The sequence below is a fragment of the Seriola lalandi genome, unplaced genomic scaffold (assembly GCF_002814215.2).
Source record: "Seriola lalandi dorsalis isolate HSWRI2012SDOR001 ecotype SW California unplaced genomic scaffold, Sedor1 jcf7180002054582, whole genome shotgun sequence".
Taxonomy (NCBI): Eukaryota; Metazoa; Chordata; class Actinopteri; order Carangiformes; family Carangidae; genus Seriola; species Seriola lalandi.
Window position 1 is genome coordinate 201,436 of NW_019525135.1, and position 20,005 is coordinate 221,440.

Sequence of the window (20,005 nt, forward strand, 5' to 3'; positions counted from 1 at the left end):
AACTGACTGCTCTGAGGACCAGTACAGTATCCACTGCTTATTTACCTTTGAAATCTAAAAATAGAAATCATGTGTAAAACATACTAACATGACGAAATAGACCCGAGTCATATTCCTTTCTGGTCTTTAAAAGCACCTTGTCAATGTATTCAAAAACTATGGTTTGAATGGCAATTTAAATTCCAATAAAAGAATTGGAATGAAGTTCTCAACATAGCTAGTAGCCCTTACAGCATCTAAACTTAAGACTAAAGATTGACGGCCACATGGCTGTGGCAGCTTTTTCTTGTTTTGGAGCTTTGAATTTTGCATTTCTAATTGAGCTTACATTGCTCTGTGTCATGTTATCAGTTGATTTTTGTCTATTGGGCTAATGTTTAACAATGAAGACTGTCATGAAATGAAACAGACTTGATGAAAAGCTTTAATGTAAACATAACCAAAGCGCGTCTGCCTGCAGATTGGCAGCTCTGTCAAATATTGTAGCAGTGTGAAGGGTACAAGTAGAAAGCTGTGTCTTGCCTACAGTGAAATCATGTTTTAACCACAGATAACTTTGAAATTATCAATCACATGATCCCCGTCTGCCTGTGCAGAGTTGGGAATCAAGCTTGTGCTTGCATGTCCTCAAATCACGCCTTTTGATGATTGTGTGTGTGTGTGTGTGTGTGTGTGTGTGTGTGTGTGTGTGTGTGTGACAGAAGAAGTGTTGACAGTTGATATAGTTGGGTTGGTTGCACTGTAATGCCTGTATGCAGAGCAAACACAGTAAAAAAAAAAAAAAAAGTAGTCTGTTATTTTTGATTTTTGCTTGCCAGAAACTTTCAGGCATCTTTTGTGCGTCTGAACTACCTGATGTTCAAAAATACCTCATCATATGATGCATGTAATTTCATGGTCTTTGTCCATTTGAATGTTTCACAGTGTGGAACAAACAAATTAATCATAATACATATAGAACATAATAGCTTGATATATTACCAAGGATTTTTGTATGTTATTTGTATTTCAGGTACTGTCACCTAAGTACAAAGGTGAAGGTACAGTAGCAAAGATATGCCAAGTGAGATAAAGTGTCAACTGGTATTGAATCTGAAAAATAAACAGGGGCACTTTCCACGTCAAAAACAATAGGGATGGCTGTTTTGATACAAGTCTTGCGATGCCAGTGTTGCTTGGACCTGTGTCATATTTTCAGCTTAATGGCACTGACTTCTGTAGCTGCCATTGCAATTGTGATTTTTTTTTTTTTTTTTTATCCAGAGGAATGAGTGAAATAACAGATTACAGCTATACAAATGAGTGAAATTAAGCTCTTGAAAAATTCCCACAGTCATGGCAGAATATGCCAAATATAAGAAAACTTCATTAGAAAACAGGTTTAGCGGTTCCTACTCGTAACTTTGTGTGGAAAGTCATGCACTGCTGTCTGCCACTGTGTGTTTTTTATGCTACCACTGAGAGGTGCCAAAACCTAAAATTCTGGCTTTACCGACACTGCAACCATACACATTTCCATACAGTTCAACACCTCTCTGATGCAGTCTCAACAGGCTTCACAAAGTTTTTTTTTTTTTTTTTTTTGCAGGGGTAATGATTATATTACACTGCAGGGCATTCCCATTACTGTGTTCCCTCCTGTACACACCCCTCTGGATTCTGTGTTTGACTGCAATAAATGCAGCAGGAATGTGGGACTAATGTGACCTTTTTATCCACCTACCCACTCAATAAGCTTTTGATAAAGGATTAGTTAGGTTTAGACCTTTTATCATTGTGCATTGTTTCCTCTTCAAGTGACACAGGTAAGCAGCAGGTAAAACCTCTTCCCTTGTCAGCAGTGAAATCCACACCTGAAGTTTATTTTGACAGTCAACTGCCATGAACTAAAGGAAAAACAGTGCTTTAAGCAGGTCAGATCGGCTTTGTGCTGACTGAATGCGGTGCTAAGTTGGGTTTGGAGTTGGGTGTGTATTTATGTGTGTGCTTACATGCATGAGGTCATGGGTGTGTCAAGTTTGTGTGTGTGTGTGTTTTTGTGTGTGTGTGTGTGTGTGTGTGTGTGTGTGTGTGTGTGTGTGTGTTTGTGTGTGTGTGTGTTTTAGTGTGCGTGTGTGTGTGTGTGTGTTTGGGGGGGTGGTGGTGTCTCAAGGTCATGTTGACAGTCCACACACAGACAGCGCCAGAGGAAAGCGCCAGCCCTGTTGACCCACTTTGCATGTTGTGTGTGTGCTGTGACTTGGTTCTGGCCAAGCTGGAGTGTTTGCTCAGGGAGTGGATTGTGCCACTTTGAACAAGAGGGTGTGTGTGCGTGTGTGTGGTTATTTTGACGTTAAAACATGGCTTTAGTGTTTACATTAAGCATATGCAGTACTGTAGCAGGTTAAGGTTAGATTAGGATAAGGGGCTTGGGAATTTATGCTCTCAGTGCAGAGTCCCCACAAGGACTGCAGGATAAGATAGTGTGTGTATGTGCTCAAGTGTGTGCATGCATGCATTCATTTTTCACACCTAGAAGCTAACTCTTTCCACCATGTTCTGTTGAAGCAGTGTAGCAGTCTGTGTTTGTCTAACAAATACATGACTCTGTTAAGTAAGTTAATCTTTTCTGGGTGTGTGTCTGTGTTAAGCATGTGTCTGGTTTGTCTTCACGTCTCTTATAATTCAAGAGCTGTATGTTTGTATAATGACACTGCTGTTTCAGCACGCTTCGGAAAGTCTCTCTGACACAGACACAAAGGCGTACATTAATGTTAACCTCATCTGGCACAAAGACCTCAATTGTCGTCATGTTTGTGTGTAATGTGTTGATGTACAGTATCTAGTGCAAGACTTATCTAAGGTATTTTTTATTTTCACCAGAAGAGTCTTTGGAAAGATAAGCATCAAATTTACATACCTTTGCAAAGTTAAGAGGTGTGTGTGTGTGTGTGTGTGTGTGTGTGTGTGTGTGTGTGTGTGTGTGTGTGTGTGTGCGTGTGTGCGTGTGCGTAACCTCAATCATGATGTTCCTACAAACTGAAAGAGAAGCAAGTGCTATCTGGATAGTTGTTATGTCCTTTTTCTAAACAACACAGGGTATTTTGAGGTTTGGGATCCACCCTGTACTTTGGGGTGGAGTCACACAAACACATTTTTTTTTCCTGTGTGTGCGTTGCACCCAACTGTGTCAAATATATCTATGTTTAGCATTTTTCTTTTCTATTTTGCATGAGTGTCCGAGGGATGACAGAGAGAGAGAAAGGAGGTCAGGCAGCCTCTCACCATAGCTGATGAATTCTGTGTTCAGATCTGAACCTGCTGACATTGGGTTCTGCATTTTTCCCATTTCTCACTTGACTTTGTTCCTACCTATAAATTAAGTAAAACTTCAGTGAAATGCAGATTAGAGAATCCAAACAATGCACAGAAACACAGTTCCCTCCTTGCCCATAACCCTCTCTTTTTTTTCTTCTTCTTCTTCCTTTTCCACCCTGGCCACGGTGCCAGGAATCGGTGTGTTAAGACGCATACCACATGACCACAAAACTGTGGGTTGGAATCCAAACAAAAACCTGTGGGGTGCTGAAACATCACTTAATAATTTGGTTGACAGAAATGAATGGATAACTGTTTTAAAACTCATCACTTAGTCACATGTAGTATTAAATAAAACTTGATACAATTGGTGATTATAGCCTCATGAATGTGAGAATTGAAAAAATATATTTTAATTGTTTTTTTCTTTGAGTCAGTATTTTTTTAATATATTTTCAGCTGTGCAATAAAAACATAAACATCTTTCATACCCTGTGAGTCTAGAAAATGAGAATACTGTTGGTTTCGCATCAGATATTTTATTTTTTCCTAACAAGTTCTGCTGTTTCACACAATCTGCTTACAAATGTTATGATTAAAGTCATGTTTTTTCATAATAGTCTGAGTTAGAAGCAGTATTGTTAATCACAGTCTTATTATCTGTTGTTATTCCTGCATCCTCTCATTTGCTGCTGCAGTGAACACCTAATGTAGCATAATCTGATGCAGCCTAATTTAATATAATCTCATGTGTCTCTCAGAGCGGGGGGATCCCTGTCTAGAGGGGGGTCGAGTGTGCGTGGGCCAGGTGGGAGTTGGAGGAAGTGGAGACTCATCCATGAGGGTGGTGCCTGAGGAGAGGACGAAAAGGAGCAAAGAGGAGCTGAGGGAGCTGTGGAGGAAGGCCATCCTGCAGCAAATTCTGCTGCAGAGGATGGAGAGGGAGAACCAGAAACTACAGGGTGAGTTGCATGTATGAAAGGTTTTGAAACACACATAAACACTAGGAGCCTCCATAGAGTTTTTTTTTTTAGCTCTTATTATGTTGTTGCACGCATCCTCCAATATAGCAGTAACCAGAGAATATAAATGAAAATAAGCTTCACCACAACGAACAATGTAATGTCACATTATTATTAGCCTTAGCGCTGACATGGCATGTGTTCTTTCAAAGTGAACTAAAAGACTTGAATATCTGCCTAAAATGTAAATGCAACATAATACGGACCCACTTTAAATATTACTGTACTCTAAAATTATGAGTTTATAAGGTAAAACATACTATAATAGCCATCATCATTGATATTATTGTGAACATTATACTGCTGCCAGTTCTTGCAAAGTTGGCTTGTTGACTATTTGCATGATAACAAGAACAGCCGCCAGCAGCACTTAGTAACACTGTTACTATAATAATAACATCATGATTTGGCGTTTCTAAAAGATAAATAGCAATACAATCAAGTCTTTCTTTAACCCATTTCTGGCAGCATACCTTTCCAGATGTGTACACACACAAAGGTCGTCAAGTGCACACCTGTTTTTCTGTCTTTGAATATTAAGACCTACCACAAATGAACAGGTTATATAAAATGTAGTTGTGCCTGTATGTGCGTGTTTTTCCTGGTTGGTATATCAAAGGGTGTGTCCACCACCTCTTTCCTGACCCAGTTGGCACGTATCAACACATACCTACCTAACACGTCACACCCCTAACTACCTGCACTGTATGCCAACCTTGAACTGACACACATGTAACACTTTACCCATCACACAGATAGAAATGATGTCTACTCTGCAGGGAAGTAAAAGAAGAAAGACAGGGACACACAGTTGCTGTACTCGTATATTCACATCTCTGGCATGTGGCGGCTTTCTTGAACATCTATAGTTTATTTGTGTTTTATTCCTCCCATTGGGTGTGCTGCATCTTTCTATTCGTTATTTGTCTGGGTGGAGCTCAACTCTGTGTCCTCCATTCTATCAGTTTATCTATCTCACTATTCCCTGGTTTATGGGTCAACTGTAAAAGTGTGTGTGTGTCCGCCTTCATCAGTGTGCATGTGTATCTTTGTCAGCTTTGGGGTGGGGTATCCTGTCCCGTTGTGTGTTAATCATGGGCGGGGTGGTCCGGCAGCAGAAAGGGAGAGAAATGGAGAGAGGGAGGCATTTAGAGAGAGTGTAGAGCGGAGAGATTGAGCACTAGCTGGACCAATAGAGGCCGGAGCCAATCAGCAAGTGATAGACTAGACTCTGCCTGCTCCAGACAGCTGATAAGACAGAGAGCAGAGCCACAGCCTCTCCACCAGCATCTATTCTTACTCTGGGTGTGTCAGCTGTCTGCTCCATCCAAGTTTTCTTCCTCTATTATCCAGGATACGCCCTCCAGGTCACTCCCGCTACTTTTCTAACTTTGATTGCTGAGGCCATGATTTATAGCACTTCATAAGAAGCATTCAGACCTCTTGAGATCTTCTCAATTTATCTTGTGCCAAGTTTTTTAAAGATGTGTTTATTCTGGAGTTGTTTCGTGCAAAGCACCCTACTTGTGCAAGGCACTGAATATGTACATTCTCAGTTTGTTCATTAAAGCTGCAATGCTATAATTGCTCCTGTTCACTTTTTGCACATTTTTCTTGGATCTGTTATACATGCATTGTGTTGGGAAATTCCCCCTGTTGGCTATGCACTGAATTTACCCTGTTTCCTGGAAGGTATTAGTACAGGTTCGAACTGGAAGTGGCCTCCTGTCTCCGTCCTGTCCTGTAGTGATGATATTACTCTGTCCGGCCCTGCCAAGTTGCAGCTGTTCTCTGGGTGTACACCACACATGAGCGGAAAGGGTGGGGACATCCACCAGGGGAAGGAGGGAGAAAAGGAGGAGGGAGAGTGTGGTTGACGGATGAGACAAATGTGGGATTGACTGAGAAAGAATGAGTTGAGTGCTGGCAGAAAACGAGAAAGAGAAGAAGATATGGTCTATGGGTGAAGAGATTAGAGGAGGGAGAGAGGAAGGGTGTTGTCATAAAGAGAGGAACAGCTGAGGGGTGCTGGGTGTGCCCTCACCTTCTTTGATCACTGGTGTCAGAATGTTGTAACGGAATTTATGGTTTGTGTGTGTTTGTGTTTTTGTGTTTAGTTTGTGAGCTCTGTTAATCTGAAAGTCCAGAGCCAGGGTTCCCCACGTGCAATTTGAGATTTAATGTCACAATTATCAATAATAACAAAAACAAAATGTCCAAAGGGTCTCTCTGACATCCCTATATTTAATCTTTGTCTATATGTTGCTAGTATGTCAAATTACAGTGTGATTAGATCTATTAAAGATGTCATATTACCAGACACACAGTATTCAAGCTGTGAATCCCAGCCACAGGATGTTGTGGAGGGTCAGACGGATGCAGAGCTGAAGCTAACGACCGATATTTCTCCCAGGAGTTAGTGGAGACCAAAACCAGAGCTAAAAGAAGAGTGAAACACAATTGTGGCCAGAAAAGTTTGACATGTTAGCTTAAAAGGTGATGATATGTAATTTCTGTCTTAACAACTTTTTTTGCTGCCCCCAAATAGCCAAATATACTGCAGTTATTTCTCCCACATTCCCGGTTGTCTGTTTGAGCTGTTTTAAAATTTCCCAAATTATAAACATTGTTATCTTTTATTTTACTTTTGTCAAAAAGTGCATTTTGTTTGGTAAAACTGTAATAATTCCTTCCTCTGACCTTAGCAGATTTGATTATTGAATACCTGCAGTCACAGTCACATTTTCTCCTCAGCACTGTTTTTATTGTTATGACCAGTTAGTTTGCCGCAACACAAGATTGTGTTGAAATCACTATTAGTAATGAATGAAAGTGCATCAGTGCAGCAGCTGATGTGAGACGCATCTTTTAAGTGTGAAACCAAATCGAAAGACTAACAAACATGTACAGGGCCTAGTGCATGGCCAGGTGTTCCCACAATATAGCAATGGCGCAGCTGCAGCAGTCCTGCCAAAGGCCTGTAGCTAACACATATACACATCAGAGGACCAAGACAAAGGAAGCTGGGACTGTCATATTATTGACTTGTATTATCTGTTTCTATTTTTGTAGCCTCAGAGAGCGACCTGCAGAACAAGCGTTTGAAGCTGGACTACGAGGAAATCACTCCATGTCTGAAGGAGGTCACTTTGGTGTGGGAGAAGATGCTGGGAACTCCCGGGAGAGCAAAGATCAAATTTGACAAAGAGACCATACATGCTGCTGTTGCACAAGGTAAATATTTGGCTCCACAAACGCATATATCAGCGGGTCTTGGAAATGTTTGTTCTTTTTCAAAATCACCAGGTATTTGCAAATATTGACCGGCGCATAATTTATAAAGCCCCAAAACTGAAAATATGTATTGTAACTTATCTCCTTATTATCGGCCTCGGCCTGGGCTGTTTTCTGAAATATGGCAACAAGAGAGAGCATGAATCCAGTGTTTGGGGTCACAGCGAAGTGGATATTTTCCTTCGACAACTTTACCCCCAGTGTCCATCTCTCATTGTCAGGGCTTTCTGTTCTGTCCATTTTCTGGTATCAGCATGTTCTGCACAAAGGACAGGAAGGTTACCTCCTCTGCCCTCGGCCTCGAAACATAACAGGAGAGTAGAACACACAGAAATGATACTGGCCAGTGAATAACAGTGTTACAACTTTGAGAAGTAGCAGAGAGTAAAAGATTCTGGCCACACCATCTGATAGAAGGAGGGTAGGAGTAACGCTGCGAGGTCTCATGTTAAGCATCCTCCTCCTGTGAGCTTTACATGTTCAGAGTTTGATGGTTTGATGTTCTTTTAAAGGCCCAGTGCTGATAGAAGTATGACCAAGTTAATTCATATTCTAATTCATTTTACTTTTATGGCCTGTTTTACATGCCCTTTCTGTCATTACAACATCTAAGGTGCTCTTAAAGGAATAGTTTGATATTTTGGGAAATAGACTCATATGCTTTCTGGTGGAGAGATAGATGAGAAGATGAATACTGCTCTGAGGTCTGTCTTAAATATAAGGTTACAGGTTATTGGCCCCCAGCAGCTGGTTAACTTAGCTTAGTACAAAGACTGGAAATGAAAGAATAGCTAGCTTAGCTCTGTTTAGGGAAAAAAAAAAATGTTGACTCGACACACAAAATGGGAGTCAACTCGTGGTCTTCTTGACTGATGCATAGATTAGTCGACTATTTGGCGGATAGTCATAGCTGTTTCCCCATTTCCAGCCTTTGTGCAAAGCTAAGCTAACCGGCTACAGGCTGTAGCTACATAATTATATAGACATGAGAATAAGTATTAATTTTGACGTCTAACTCTCCACCAGAAAGCAAATAAGTGCATTTCCCAAAACGTTGAACTTTCGCATCAACCTCCAACTTCTGTTGTGAAGCTGCTCAGCGACACAAACACATCAGACTGTGGTTGTACTGGGCGGATTCCAGGTGTGAATGTGCATAAATGAGTGTGAACAGGGTGTTCTGAAGTAGAGAGCACTGCTCTCAGTGAAACTTAAAGATTAGAAACATCTGTTTCTGTGCTTAAATTCGGTCTCAAATTACTGAAATAAATTGAATTTAATTTGAGCTAACAAAAAAGTAACACTGCTCTATCCCACCACTTGTAATCTGAGAAGTGCACAAGTCAGTAATTGTGTGGTGCACCAGATGTCAGAGACCATGGGATTAAAACAATGCATAAGTCAAAATCCAGAATCTTTGTAATCAGGGAAAATATTTGTGGTATATATTGTAAACACAAACTCTGCTTACTTGGCATTGCATATATTTGCCATAGAAATGTATCCCCAAGTTGTCTGTCAATGAGGGGTGGAAGTAATAAAATGTAATTGATAAAAATGAGAGGTGAAAATGCATGTGAAGTAACAAATGGAAATAAATAAATTATCAAGTGACATTTTAATTAAAATGTCAGTCAAGTTTATCAAATCATTTGACAATTTAACACTATTTTTCAATTCACATACATTACACCACTTCCAGTGTTTCCTCTACATTCATTTAGGCTAAATCGGCTAAATCATAGCCGCCACGCCTTCAAATTTCTTCTCTTTTCTTTTCTTTTTTTTTTTTTTTTTAAATTGTCGCAAATGCACCACCGCCACATCTCTCCACCTTCACAGCACAATGTTCACACTTGTAATCAGATGTGATGTGAGTGTAAACTATATAACGCTGTTAGCGTTACGTTACTCACACTTTTAATGTAATCTTATTAGACAAGTAACATTAGACAGGGAGGAGTTGTTAAACAAAGTGGAGGAGAGCAGAGCACAGCAGCGGGAGAGCTGGGTGAAGGTGCAGGAGAGAGAGATGAGCCTGGGTGCAAACTTTGCCACTGACTCTACCCCCCCGCCCCCGGATAGCATGCCCCCACTGCTGAAAAAAATCCTAGAGGAAACACTGACTTCCGTTATTAATTTGTAAGAATTTTAAACCGTTTCATTTTTTTTTTTTTTTTTTTTTTTTTCTTTTGTTAGTCCCACCCTTGAGGCCACTTTCCTGAAACGATAAGAGGCAATTTTGTGTTGTCAGTGATGAATGATGATTGTAAGACAGTTAAAGTGTTGATTCATGGCTTTGTTTTCATCATATCATGACTTTTTTTAATCGAATTCTATTTAAATGAATCAAATCACTTGATAATTTATCACTCCATTTTTCATTTCACATCCATTTTTACTGCTCGACTTTTCAGTTCACATGCATATTAATTACCTCAATCTTTTATCAATTAATTTTTGTTACTTCCACCCCTCATATCTGTCTGCCACGCAGTCAAACTAATTACTGGGGTGATGTCAGGTATTTTTACAATTGAGGTAAGGCTCCTCTGAGTAGCCACCTTAGATTCCTGAGATTCGCCACATTTTGAAGTTATCATGTTACATCACCTTAGGATTTTCATAACACAGGTATGTACATCGATGAGTAACATGGTAGAGAGTAGTGTCTGACAAGGTCTGCGCCTGCACAGCTGTCTGGCACAGCAATTTAACATGTTGCACCACCTTTGCACTATCCCACCCCGCCCAACCCCACCTCCTCTACCTCTGTCATCCAGGTGTCCCGAGACAGCATCGAGGCGAGATCTGGAAGTTTCTTTCTGAACAGTACCTACTCAGGCAGACGATCCCCTCCAAACCTCCTGCCAATCACACTCCATACAAAGAGCTGCTGAAACAGCTCACCTCGCAACAACATGCCATCCTCATCGACCTTGGTAACACACACACACACACACACACACACACAGAGAGAGAGAGAGAGAAAGATAAATTATTTATGTTTCCAATGCTTTAATTTGAAGCTATTCTGCTTTATGGGATGAAGATGAAACAAAGGTTTTAAAACCCTGTACACAAACACACTAATTTTCCTCTCTTCCGTATGTGTTTACCATCATTCTCTGACTAATTAGACAGTGAAAAAGATATAAAATTGCATTATATGAGGTAAATGAGGTATATGGGGTATTAAGTATTTGGTGAGCATTGCAAAAACCCTGTACATAGTACTTTACAGTGTTTAAACCTCATTTTAACACTTTCACCCTCAAATGTTCCCAACACCTTCTACCCAAAACCCCCCACACACACACACACACACCCACACACATGCGCACACACACACACACACACACACACACACACACACACACACACAGACTCAGTTCCTACACTCCACCCATATAACACCCACATACATACACACACCCACATACATACACACATCCACACACACATCCCTCCCTCTAGCACTTAAACTTATGTGTTTTGCTGTTGACCTTGTGGGTTTCATCTGCTTATTATGTTATTCACTGCACAGCGATGGTGTGCTGACATGGCCCAAGCTAAAGGTGTCATGTGCTGTAGGATAAAAGCGCACAGTGTTTATGATTCTGATGCACCACAGTGTTTTTCAGGTAGAAGATGCATTGCTGCTCTAGGCCATATGCTTCATGTAAAAAAACAAAAAAAACAAAAAAATACAAACATGCAGACTTTAAGTGAATTAACATAAGTTAGGCAAGAGGCAGGGGGTTTATAATTTAGGGTTGTAAAGTTTAGCACTCCCACACCTTACATTCAAAACACAGAGCAAATGTACACACACACACTTTGCTTCAGGCAGGGGAGGGAGTTGTGGCATTATGTTCACAAACATAAAGCCCCCACAGCACATTCCACATATAAACGCTCACATGGCCGCCATTGTCTTCTCCAAAGCCTCACTGTCACACACTGTAAGTCAAGAACCTCAGTCTCAAAACACACACATCTGCCTATTACCAGCCTGTCTAGGTTAAGAATGTGCTTTTACACATCCCAGGTCCTCATTATGTTGTCACTTTTGAAACCTACATGTCGCATCTGCAGTTACATGTTAAGCTTCTGAAGGAGGGTATGAACTTTGCGTAAAGCCTCATTCATGTGTGTGTGTTTTCATGAACATGTTTGTAAGCATGACTTGGAATGGGTTGCCACATGCTCATGCGCCAAGCTCCTTTTCTTTTAACATCAACAGCACAGTGTGAAGACTAGCCGCCTAAGACAGAGTTCAGCAGAGTTTATACTTTGCTCAGACACGTGCACACACCCACAGGCATTGGTCTCTTATTGTAGTTCTCTCAGATTCTTTCCAGGAGAGTGTCAGACAAAATCATGTAAATCAAATGTATTAAAACTGTGATATTGTGCTTTTAGATGGATATCAGGTTGATATCAGACATCAAAAAGATGTCTAGCCTAGTGTTTCATACTAAATATAAATAGTGCAGATGTTTTGCATGTAGATAATATCTCTCTCTTTTCTTCTGTCTCAGGTCGCACTTTTCCCACCCATCCATATTTCCAAGCCCAGCTGGGGGCAGGACAGCTGTCTCTGTATAACTTATTGAAAGCCTACTCACTGCTGGACCCTGAGGTATCATTTAATTCATTCATGCTTTCTTCCTTGTGTCACTTTATTTTGGGATGTCCTTCTCTCCCTCTCTTTTGGGACTAAACTGTCAACTGTCTTTCAGTCTTAAGCTTTTTTCTTCTTCCCTGTGTGTGTAGACATCAAGTTTGTGATTGTTGTTATTGTAGGTGGGCTACTGCCAGGGCCTGTCCTTCATTGCGGGAGTCCTGCTGTTACACATGGGGGAAGAGGATGCCTTCAACATGCTCAAATTTCTGATGTATGACGTCGGGCTTCGTAAACAGTACAGGCCTGACATGATTATCCTGCAGGTAAAATGCCCACACAAACACACAAACAGGCTATTTGTGCCACTTACATAGTAAAAAATTATCAAATATGTCACTGTCTATTATCATACTTAAATTACATCAAAGAGAGGTCTATTCATCAGTCAGTATATTTATCTCACATGATCTATGTGATATGTGATGCGTCTTAGTTCCTCCTTTCTGTTTTCAGAATCACAGTGATCAGTTTACAGCTTCATGTACAAAACAAAGCAACCAATTTAAAGGGTGCCGCATCATTGGTGGAGTTGAGACGTGGTTACCGATGCCTGTTTACATGAGAATTTAATTGGATTTATACCTGATGTGAGGTTTTAACGGGACCTTTTGCAGGGGTTTTGATTTTTAGTTGAGTGTCTATTTCACTCTTTGATAGAACTACTTATATACTGTACATGATCAAGCCATATTGTGCTTGAATTATATACTCCACGGTTATTGTTTTTACATTCCTTCATTCGCTTTGTGATAAAGAGTGACGGTGGGAAGATTGTATACTGAAAAGGAGATTATTGCTGTACAATTGTTCTTTTACCTCCTGTGATAAGATGCGTTTCCATCACAGCAACTCTCCCTGTGCAACAGGAACCTTTTGAGGAACTCGGTAGAAGATTTGCAGTGTGGAAATGGCTTCACTAGATGTGTGTTAATGAAAAAGAGTGGATATCTGAGTTTTTCTTAAACATTCTTGATGTTGACTTCAGTCCGCACCAGCATCAGAAACTTGTAGACGAAAACAGAAGCAGAACATTCACGGTTCTTGACGTCTACATATGGTGTCGAGGTGGCCGCCATAGCACTGACATACTGTATAGTTGCATTTTTGAACATAGGCTCTTTAGCTATGCTATAACCCCTTAATTGTACAACAAATTTAACCTTGAAACCATGTTCAAAAATCACAAGCTTCACATATGTGCACTCAACCACATGCTTCCAGTCAGACCAGTAAGTCTAACTGTGGTGTGTCGATGTCAGATTCAGATGTACCAGTTGTCACGGCTGCTCCATGACTACCACAGGGATCTTTACAGCCATCTAGAGCAGCAGGAGATTGGACCCAGCTTATACGCCACCCCCTGGTTCCTCACCGCCTTTGCCTCACACTTCCCCCTCGGCTTCGTGGCCAGAGTCTTTGGTAAGCTATGAGGACTGTGTATGTATGCGCACTCACAGAACATACTCCCGCTCTACTTGGTCACCACACTGTTTCTTCTTCCTAAGAAATGCTCGGCAGTGTAGATTAAGCAAACAAGCAGGATGATGGTGCTTCCAGAGAGATGTTTATTTTATCCCCACCCCCTCAGCCCCTGGTTAACTTTTCTAATTAGATTTTGAACCCAGGGTGAAGCAAGGGGGGGAAGGAAGGTGGTAGAACACGATGAAAATGAGGAAACTATGATTCAACACTTGGCAAAACGGGACAAAACAGAAAGTAAAGTACATACAAGGAATCTAGTAAATCTGGCAGTTGGGCAAAGAAGATAGGAGTGGAATTGTGTTTTGTTCATGTATAAACGAAATTTTTATGATGACAATCAAAACTTTTCAGTTACTTTGTTCTAAGGGCTTTAATAGTGAGTCATGTAGATGCAGACACAGTTGCGATAAAGTCTTTGTTAGTCAGTTACAGACTATTGTTTTCCTCTGGAGTTGATCTTTTATCACATCACACCCACTTGGTATATGTCTGTTTTTCATGTCTTTGCTTTTCTCTCCCTCATTCCCTCCTTACTGTTGTTTTCATGCCTAATTTCTTACATGGAGCTCAGTCACTGAACCAGACTCACCGGCTCCTCATGCTCATCTGAGCATAACACCATGGGGTGTACATGTGCGTGCGTGTGTGCGTGCGTGCGTGCGTGCGTGTGTGTGTGTGTGTGTGTGTGTGTGTGTGTGTGTGTGTGTGTGTGTGTGCGCGTGGGTGGGTGTGGGTGTGTGCACGTATATGTGTGTTTGTCTAAAAGGTCATCATCATAGCACTGTGTATTCTCTGGTATCATACTCCACACCTCAATCCTTAGTCCTTAATCTGTTGTATGATCTCATGCAATGCTGCTCCACCCTGATGCATTCAAAGTACAAACAAATACACACACCTACTCTGACTCTCCAAATCCACCCTGGCCTCTATTTATATTTGCTTAAACCTTTTGTTGATGTCAAAGCATCTATCATTGGAAAACCTTTTAAGTCATCAGTCAACACAGTATGCTCTGCTGTGAGCACCTGTCATTAATTAATTTTACATTATATAATTTTAACAGATGTCACACCAGGGCCTTTTCTAACCTCCTATCTCTCTGTTTTATTTTGTTTTTCCTCCTCTATAATCTTCGACTCCTCTTTTTCGTCTGTCAGATATGTTGTTCCTGCAGGGGTCAGAGGTCATCTTCAAGGTAGCCTTGAGCCTGCTGGGGAGCCACAAGCCTCTGATCCTGCAGCACGACAGCCTGGAGTCCATCGTGGACTTCATCAAGACCACCCTGCCCAACCTGGGCCTGGTTCAGATGGAGAAAACCATCAACCAGGTTAGAAAAATAGACAGATTTACTCAGAAATGTATGACTGCCTCTTAAATCACTGGACAACCTGACTAGAATACAAAACAAAATCACTCATCTGTCAGAGTCTGTTTCTATCTACCATATCTCATTTATTGTCATTTTGGGGATTAAAGTAAAATGTTTGAGTTGCATTTCATGTCATTATTAGGAAAGCATGAAAAAACAGGTACTGGTTAATTTTTAACAATATAGTTATTAGCTATATAGCTATTTTTCATATTGTCAAAGACCAAAACCAACCATGTGTTACTCCATCTCTTGTCAGTTTTCTTTCTTTGGTACCAAGACCCAAAGACATTAATTTCTACCAAAAACATAAATCTATAAAAACAGATAACTAATAGATAGTTGAATTTTTTTTTAAAGCAGGGCACTGTAGTTTTAAACAAATGCTAAACAAACAGGAGTAAATAGTGGATTTTGTTTTTTCAGTTTCCAGTTCAGTTTTTCAGTTCAGTTTTTCAAGATTAAAGGAGAACTCCACTAATTATAATGTAAAGTTATGGGACTAGAAAGAGACAAATTAAAATGAGACAGATGAATATGGAAGCAGCACAGACAGAAATATCCTGACTTTTATTCTCCATTATGGTTCAAATTCCAAAAACACTGAATTCAAAACCCTAATAATGCGACTTGATGTGACGAGTAAACTGAACTTCATGGTTAGTTGATTCATTTATGCCGAATTAGCTGTTTGCAGTTCCTGTTTGCAATACACCCATGGATGTACAGACAGCTATCATTGGGTTACTTTGATACTGAAGAAAGTTCTACTGTTATAAAGTGCATCTTTATTCTATGATTTCAAAGCTGATTTTTGGACGTTTATTCGCACCGGATACTGGCGAGATTGTCAGAAAGTGTAAGTTACTCTAGAAAATATGTGTATCATGTCTGTGTTTTCATATTTGGTAGAATTATGACTTTGTGATTTTTAATTTAATTGTCTCTCACAAAAACCTCAGGCATAGAATAATTAGCTAAATCAGACTTTGGCTGATGTAGGCACAGACTACTTGGAAGTGGATTCATTCATTATTGGTTTTGTTCTTTTCATGGGACTTTGTTAACAGTAAAACAAATATAGAACATCACTAGACTTATCATTTAACCCAGCATCACATGCAACAATGACTGCTATATCCTAGCAACTTCATGGGAGGTTGAACGAATTTGCATAGAGTGGATGAGTGGTTAAATAACCTTTTGTGATGTGTTCTGATGTTGTATATCTGATATTCTGCTTGAGTGCCTAACCATTCACAACAGGGATGAGGGCAACTGATGGGTGGAGTCATTTAACCTCCACTTCATACATCAGTATTTGTGGTGAAAAAAACACTGACACTAGTCTATGTCAATAACATCATGATCATGTGTTGAATTACTCCAATCACCAGCAGAGTCATGATCCGATTGTTCTTATGGGTCAGTCTCGTGTAAACTGGTATTATGATAACAACATTTATCATTAACATGTGGTAATGTAGGATGTATGTTGGCTTCAGATGGGAGGGGCAGAAATAGTTGATGAGTCAAATACATGTACAGAGATGTTATCAAGGTACGCTATAGTTTAGGAAATAATGGGTTTGCCATATAATTTGCATGAGATAGCAAGTGGGTGTTGAGTCATGCTAAAGCTTACTGGTATTTTCCCTCCAGTGCCACTTATCCACATCAGAACATCTATACGTTGACTGTCGTGTGACTCAGTTTCACTGCAAAAAACAGGGAGTGTACAGGATGTGTGGAGCCTTGTGTGCTCTCTCCATTGTTCGTGTTCTATGATGTAGAAATATAGAACATTCAGGTCCAGGATTACAACTAGTTAATTTTGGTAAATAGTGACATAAGAAGGAAACATTTTAAAGGGAATTTCCAGTTTCAAATGACCTTTTGTTTATAGTTTTGGCCATCGTTCCTATCAGTAATGATAACATCGTACTCCCAAAGTTAAGCTGCTGATATTTGAGAACACGGAAACATCACACAAACAGTCAGATCATCTTACATGTTTTAAACAAATCTGCAGATTAGCCAAACTTATTTTGAAGGGAAAATTATTCCTCTTATTACCTGTCCATTAAAAGACCTTGGCCTTCTGCATTTGTTGTGGTTGTGTAATGGGAAATTATTGCCAAATATGTTCACTTTAAATTTTATTTCCAAATGAAGTGGGTTGGATAATCTTGATAAACTGGAAAGTAAAGCAAAAACTTGCAATGCGTCTTTGCTTTATTAGCAAAAAGTAAAAAGTCACATTCAGTGGACAAAGGTGCAGAGACCTGCAAACAAGAAACAAGAATTCCAGGCACTCTGAGTTTCTCACTTTTCCAAGTGCAAATACTGCAGGGCAGACACCAACGCAATTTGTGTCAAAGTAATCATCAGGGTGTTTGCGTTCAGCTGAACTGTGTTGGTGTCAGCATTGAAATTTAAAATGCTTTTTTGTTTGTTTGTTTGTTTGTTTGTTTGGTAAATCTGGATAAGCTGTTGGCTAGTTTACAACCTGTTTATTTTTTTCTTGTCCCGTCAGACTTGGCTGTAGCAAGTGTCATCATGTTCCCACATCTCTCAGCAGTTACTTATGCAAGTACAATGTAACATTGTACAATGTTATTGTAATTGATAGGTAACTCTGTACACTCTTTGTGTCTGTTAGGTGTGTGAGATGGATGTTTCTAAGCAGCTCCAGGCCTATGAGGTGGAGTACCACGTCCTGCAGGATGAGCTGCTGGACACGCCCCCGACCCTCAACCAACACCAGCGAGCAGCACAGCTGGAAAGGACCAATCAGAGCCTCCGACAGCAGAACCTTGACCTGCTTGAGGAGCTGCAGGTACACACGTGTGAATCACACATAGACAAAAGTTATTGTCTGTGTTGTTTTGGTCATTTTAACCTTCATTTGGTCCTCTCCCATCAGGTGTCCCAGGCTCGTGTGTGCAGCCTGGAGAGTCGAGTGGAGGTTTTGGTCCAGTCGGAGGGACGACTGAGGGAGCAGGTATCTGCACTGGAGGAGGAGAAGAATCAGTTGCTGAGCACCGTCACACGCCTCCAGGACCTCCTCACCAGCCTCGGCATACACAACCCCCCTGATGGACACACGCTCTCCTCACCTACTGAAAGACATGCAGCCTCAGCAGCGGCAAAGACAGAAGACAGAAAGGGGCTGGCGAACAGGACTGAGGACCCCCTTCTCCACATGCTTGCTCTTCCAGAGGGTTCGTAACTACAGGCAATAAATTTCCAAACAGTAAGGTCAACCAGAGGAGGAGCCGGCTGTGGAAGACCCAGGAGGAGAGGGTCAAGGGAGACGTCAAGATGACTCCCTACCTCGACCTTTGTCCTCTTCCCAGCTCCAGAATGTTTTAATAAAAAGAGGCGGGACAGAGGAAGTTGGATGTATAACAGGGAGGAGAAGAATGGAAATACAACAAAAAATGGGGATTAGGTTAAGAGAGAAAGAAAAATAAAGGATGGCACCCTTGAGTATTATCCCAAAACATTTCACATGCCCTCTTCCAACTCTCTAACAAATATGAATGAACATGTGATTTGACCAACAATCCCCAAAGTTAGCATGGTCTCACTGGGCCTGTGCTGTAAAAACAAAACAGTTACATTTGCACCTGTATTTGTATGTTTGTGTCTTTGAATGTCTGTCTGTCACTCGTGTATTTTATGCTCCGACGAGAAGGTTTTTTTAACTGCGTCGCATGCAAAGAGGCTAAAATAGCCAAAGACTGTCCCTGTCAATGTAAGACGAGCTCAAACAAAGACTCAGATACTCAAATAGTATCCTGAAACATGTTATCGATCACCCTCACACTCCACAGGAGTACAAAGATGAAATGCCTCCAAAGAAGCGTGACAGGAAAGTGAGATGAAGGGACGGGTGAAGAAATAAACTTCATGACAAAGTGTTTTTCTGTTAAAAAGGTTGAATATGATTTAATTTAAATGATGTAAGATCTTGGATGGTGGTGCTCATATTCGGAGGTCAGAGTTGAACTATTTTTTGTTTCCTCCTCCGCTTTTCTAGTCTTCCACAGTGTTTGCTTCCTGATCCTGTATTTTAACTTCATTTAGTTACAGTAGCTTACAGGAAGAGTAACACAATAAATAGAGTCCATTTCACATCCTGTTTTTTTCACCTTTGAATACACGTCAATCTGTCTGTGTAGGAAGGGAAATAGAAAAACAGTTTCAGCAGAAAAACTGTAAAACAGTAGCATTGTTTTTCTCATGAGAGGAACTACACCCTTTTTTTTTAGAGCCTGATCAATTACTTTAAATTGCTGCAAAACAAACTTATGTCTGAAAGTTCAAACAGGAGACCTCTGCTGTTGAGACAATCTGTCAGCTAGAAATCATTTACTGTATTCAACACACTGAATTCATTCAACCCGAGCTGCAGATTGGTGTGTTCCTATGTGAATGTCTAAATGTGTCACTGTGTGTTTGTGCACTTCACTGATCAACAAATCTGTTGATTTACACTGTAAAGATACTTTGCTCTTATTCCTGACTCTCATTGCACATGTTTTTGTTTTATTGATTATTGCTATTGTTGTAATGTACTTTAAAATACATTTCATATCCTTTCATCACATCTGAAGCCAGTTTTCTTTTATTTTGTGCATGCACACAGTATGAACTCACATGTCAGGTGTCACACTGTTAGAAATGGTGTAGACTGTGCGCCCTCCTGTCTAAACATGCCACTCAATTTGAATGTTACGGCCTTGATATAAGGTTTCAAGCATGTGGAAATGTACTGTACACAGTACTTAAAACAGACATGTATTTGTTTTCAGGAACAGCTCCTGAGGTTGTAGGAAAGGC

General features: G+C 40.4%; 1 protein-coding gene across 4 annotated transcripts in view; it reads left to right on the forward strand.

Moving 5' to 3' along the window:
- Positions 1–19,770, forward strand: part of tbc1d1 (TBC1 (tre-2/USP6, BUB2, cdc16) domain family, member 1) — a 47,561-nt gene extending 27,791 nt beyond the window's left edge. For all 4 annotated transcript variants that reach the window (XM_023418492.2, XM_023418493.2, XM_087177153.1 and 1 more), the window contains 9 exons: positions 4,059–4,259; positions 7,392–7,553; positions 10,397–10,555; positions 12,158–12,258; positions 12,423–12,566; positions 13,563–13,722; positions 14,946–15,115; positions 17,820–17,996; positions 18,084–19,770. In XM_023418492.2, coding sequence (XP_023274260.1) covers positions 4,059–4,259; positions 7,392–7,553; positions 10,397–10,555; positions 12,158–12,258; positions 12,423–12,566; positions 13,563–13,722; positions 14,946–15,115; positions 17,820–17,996; positions 18,084–18,389 — 1,580 coding nt within the window. In that variant the 3' untranslated portion in view covers positions 18,390–19,770. The remainder of the gene's footprint in view (positions 1–4,058; positions 4,260–7,391; positions 7,554–10,396; positions 10,556–12,157; positions 12,259–12,422; positions 12,567–13,562; positions 13,723–14,945; positions 15,116–17,819; positions 17,997–18,083) is intronic.
- Positions 19,771–20,005: the final 235 nt, after the last annotated feature.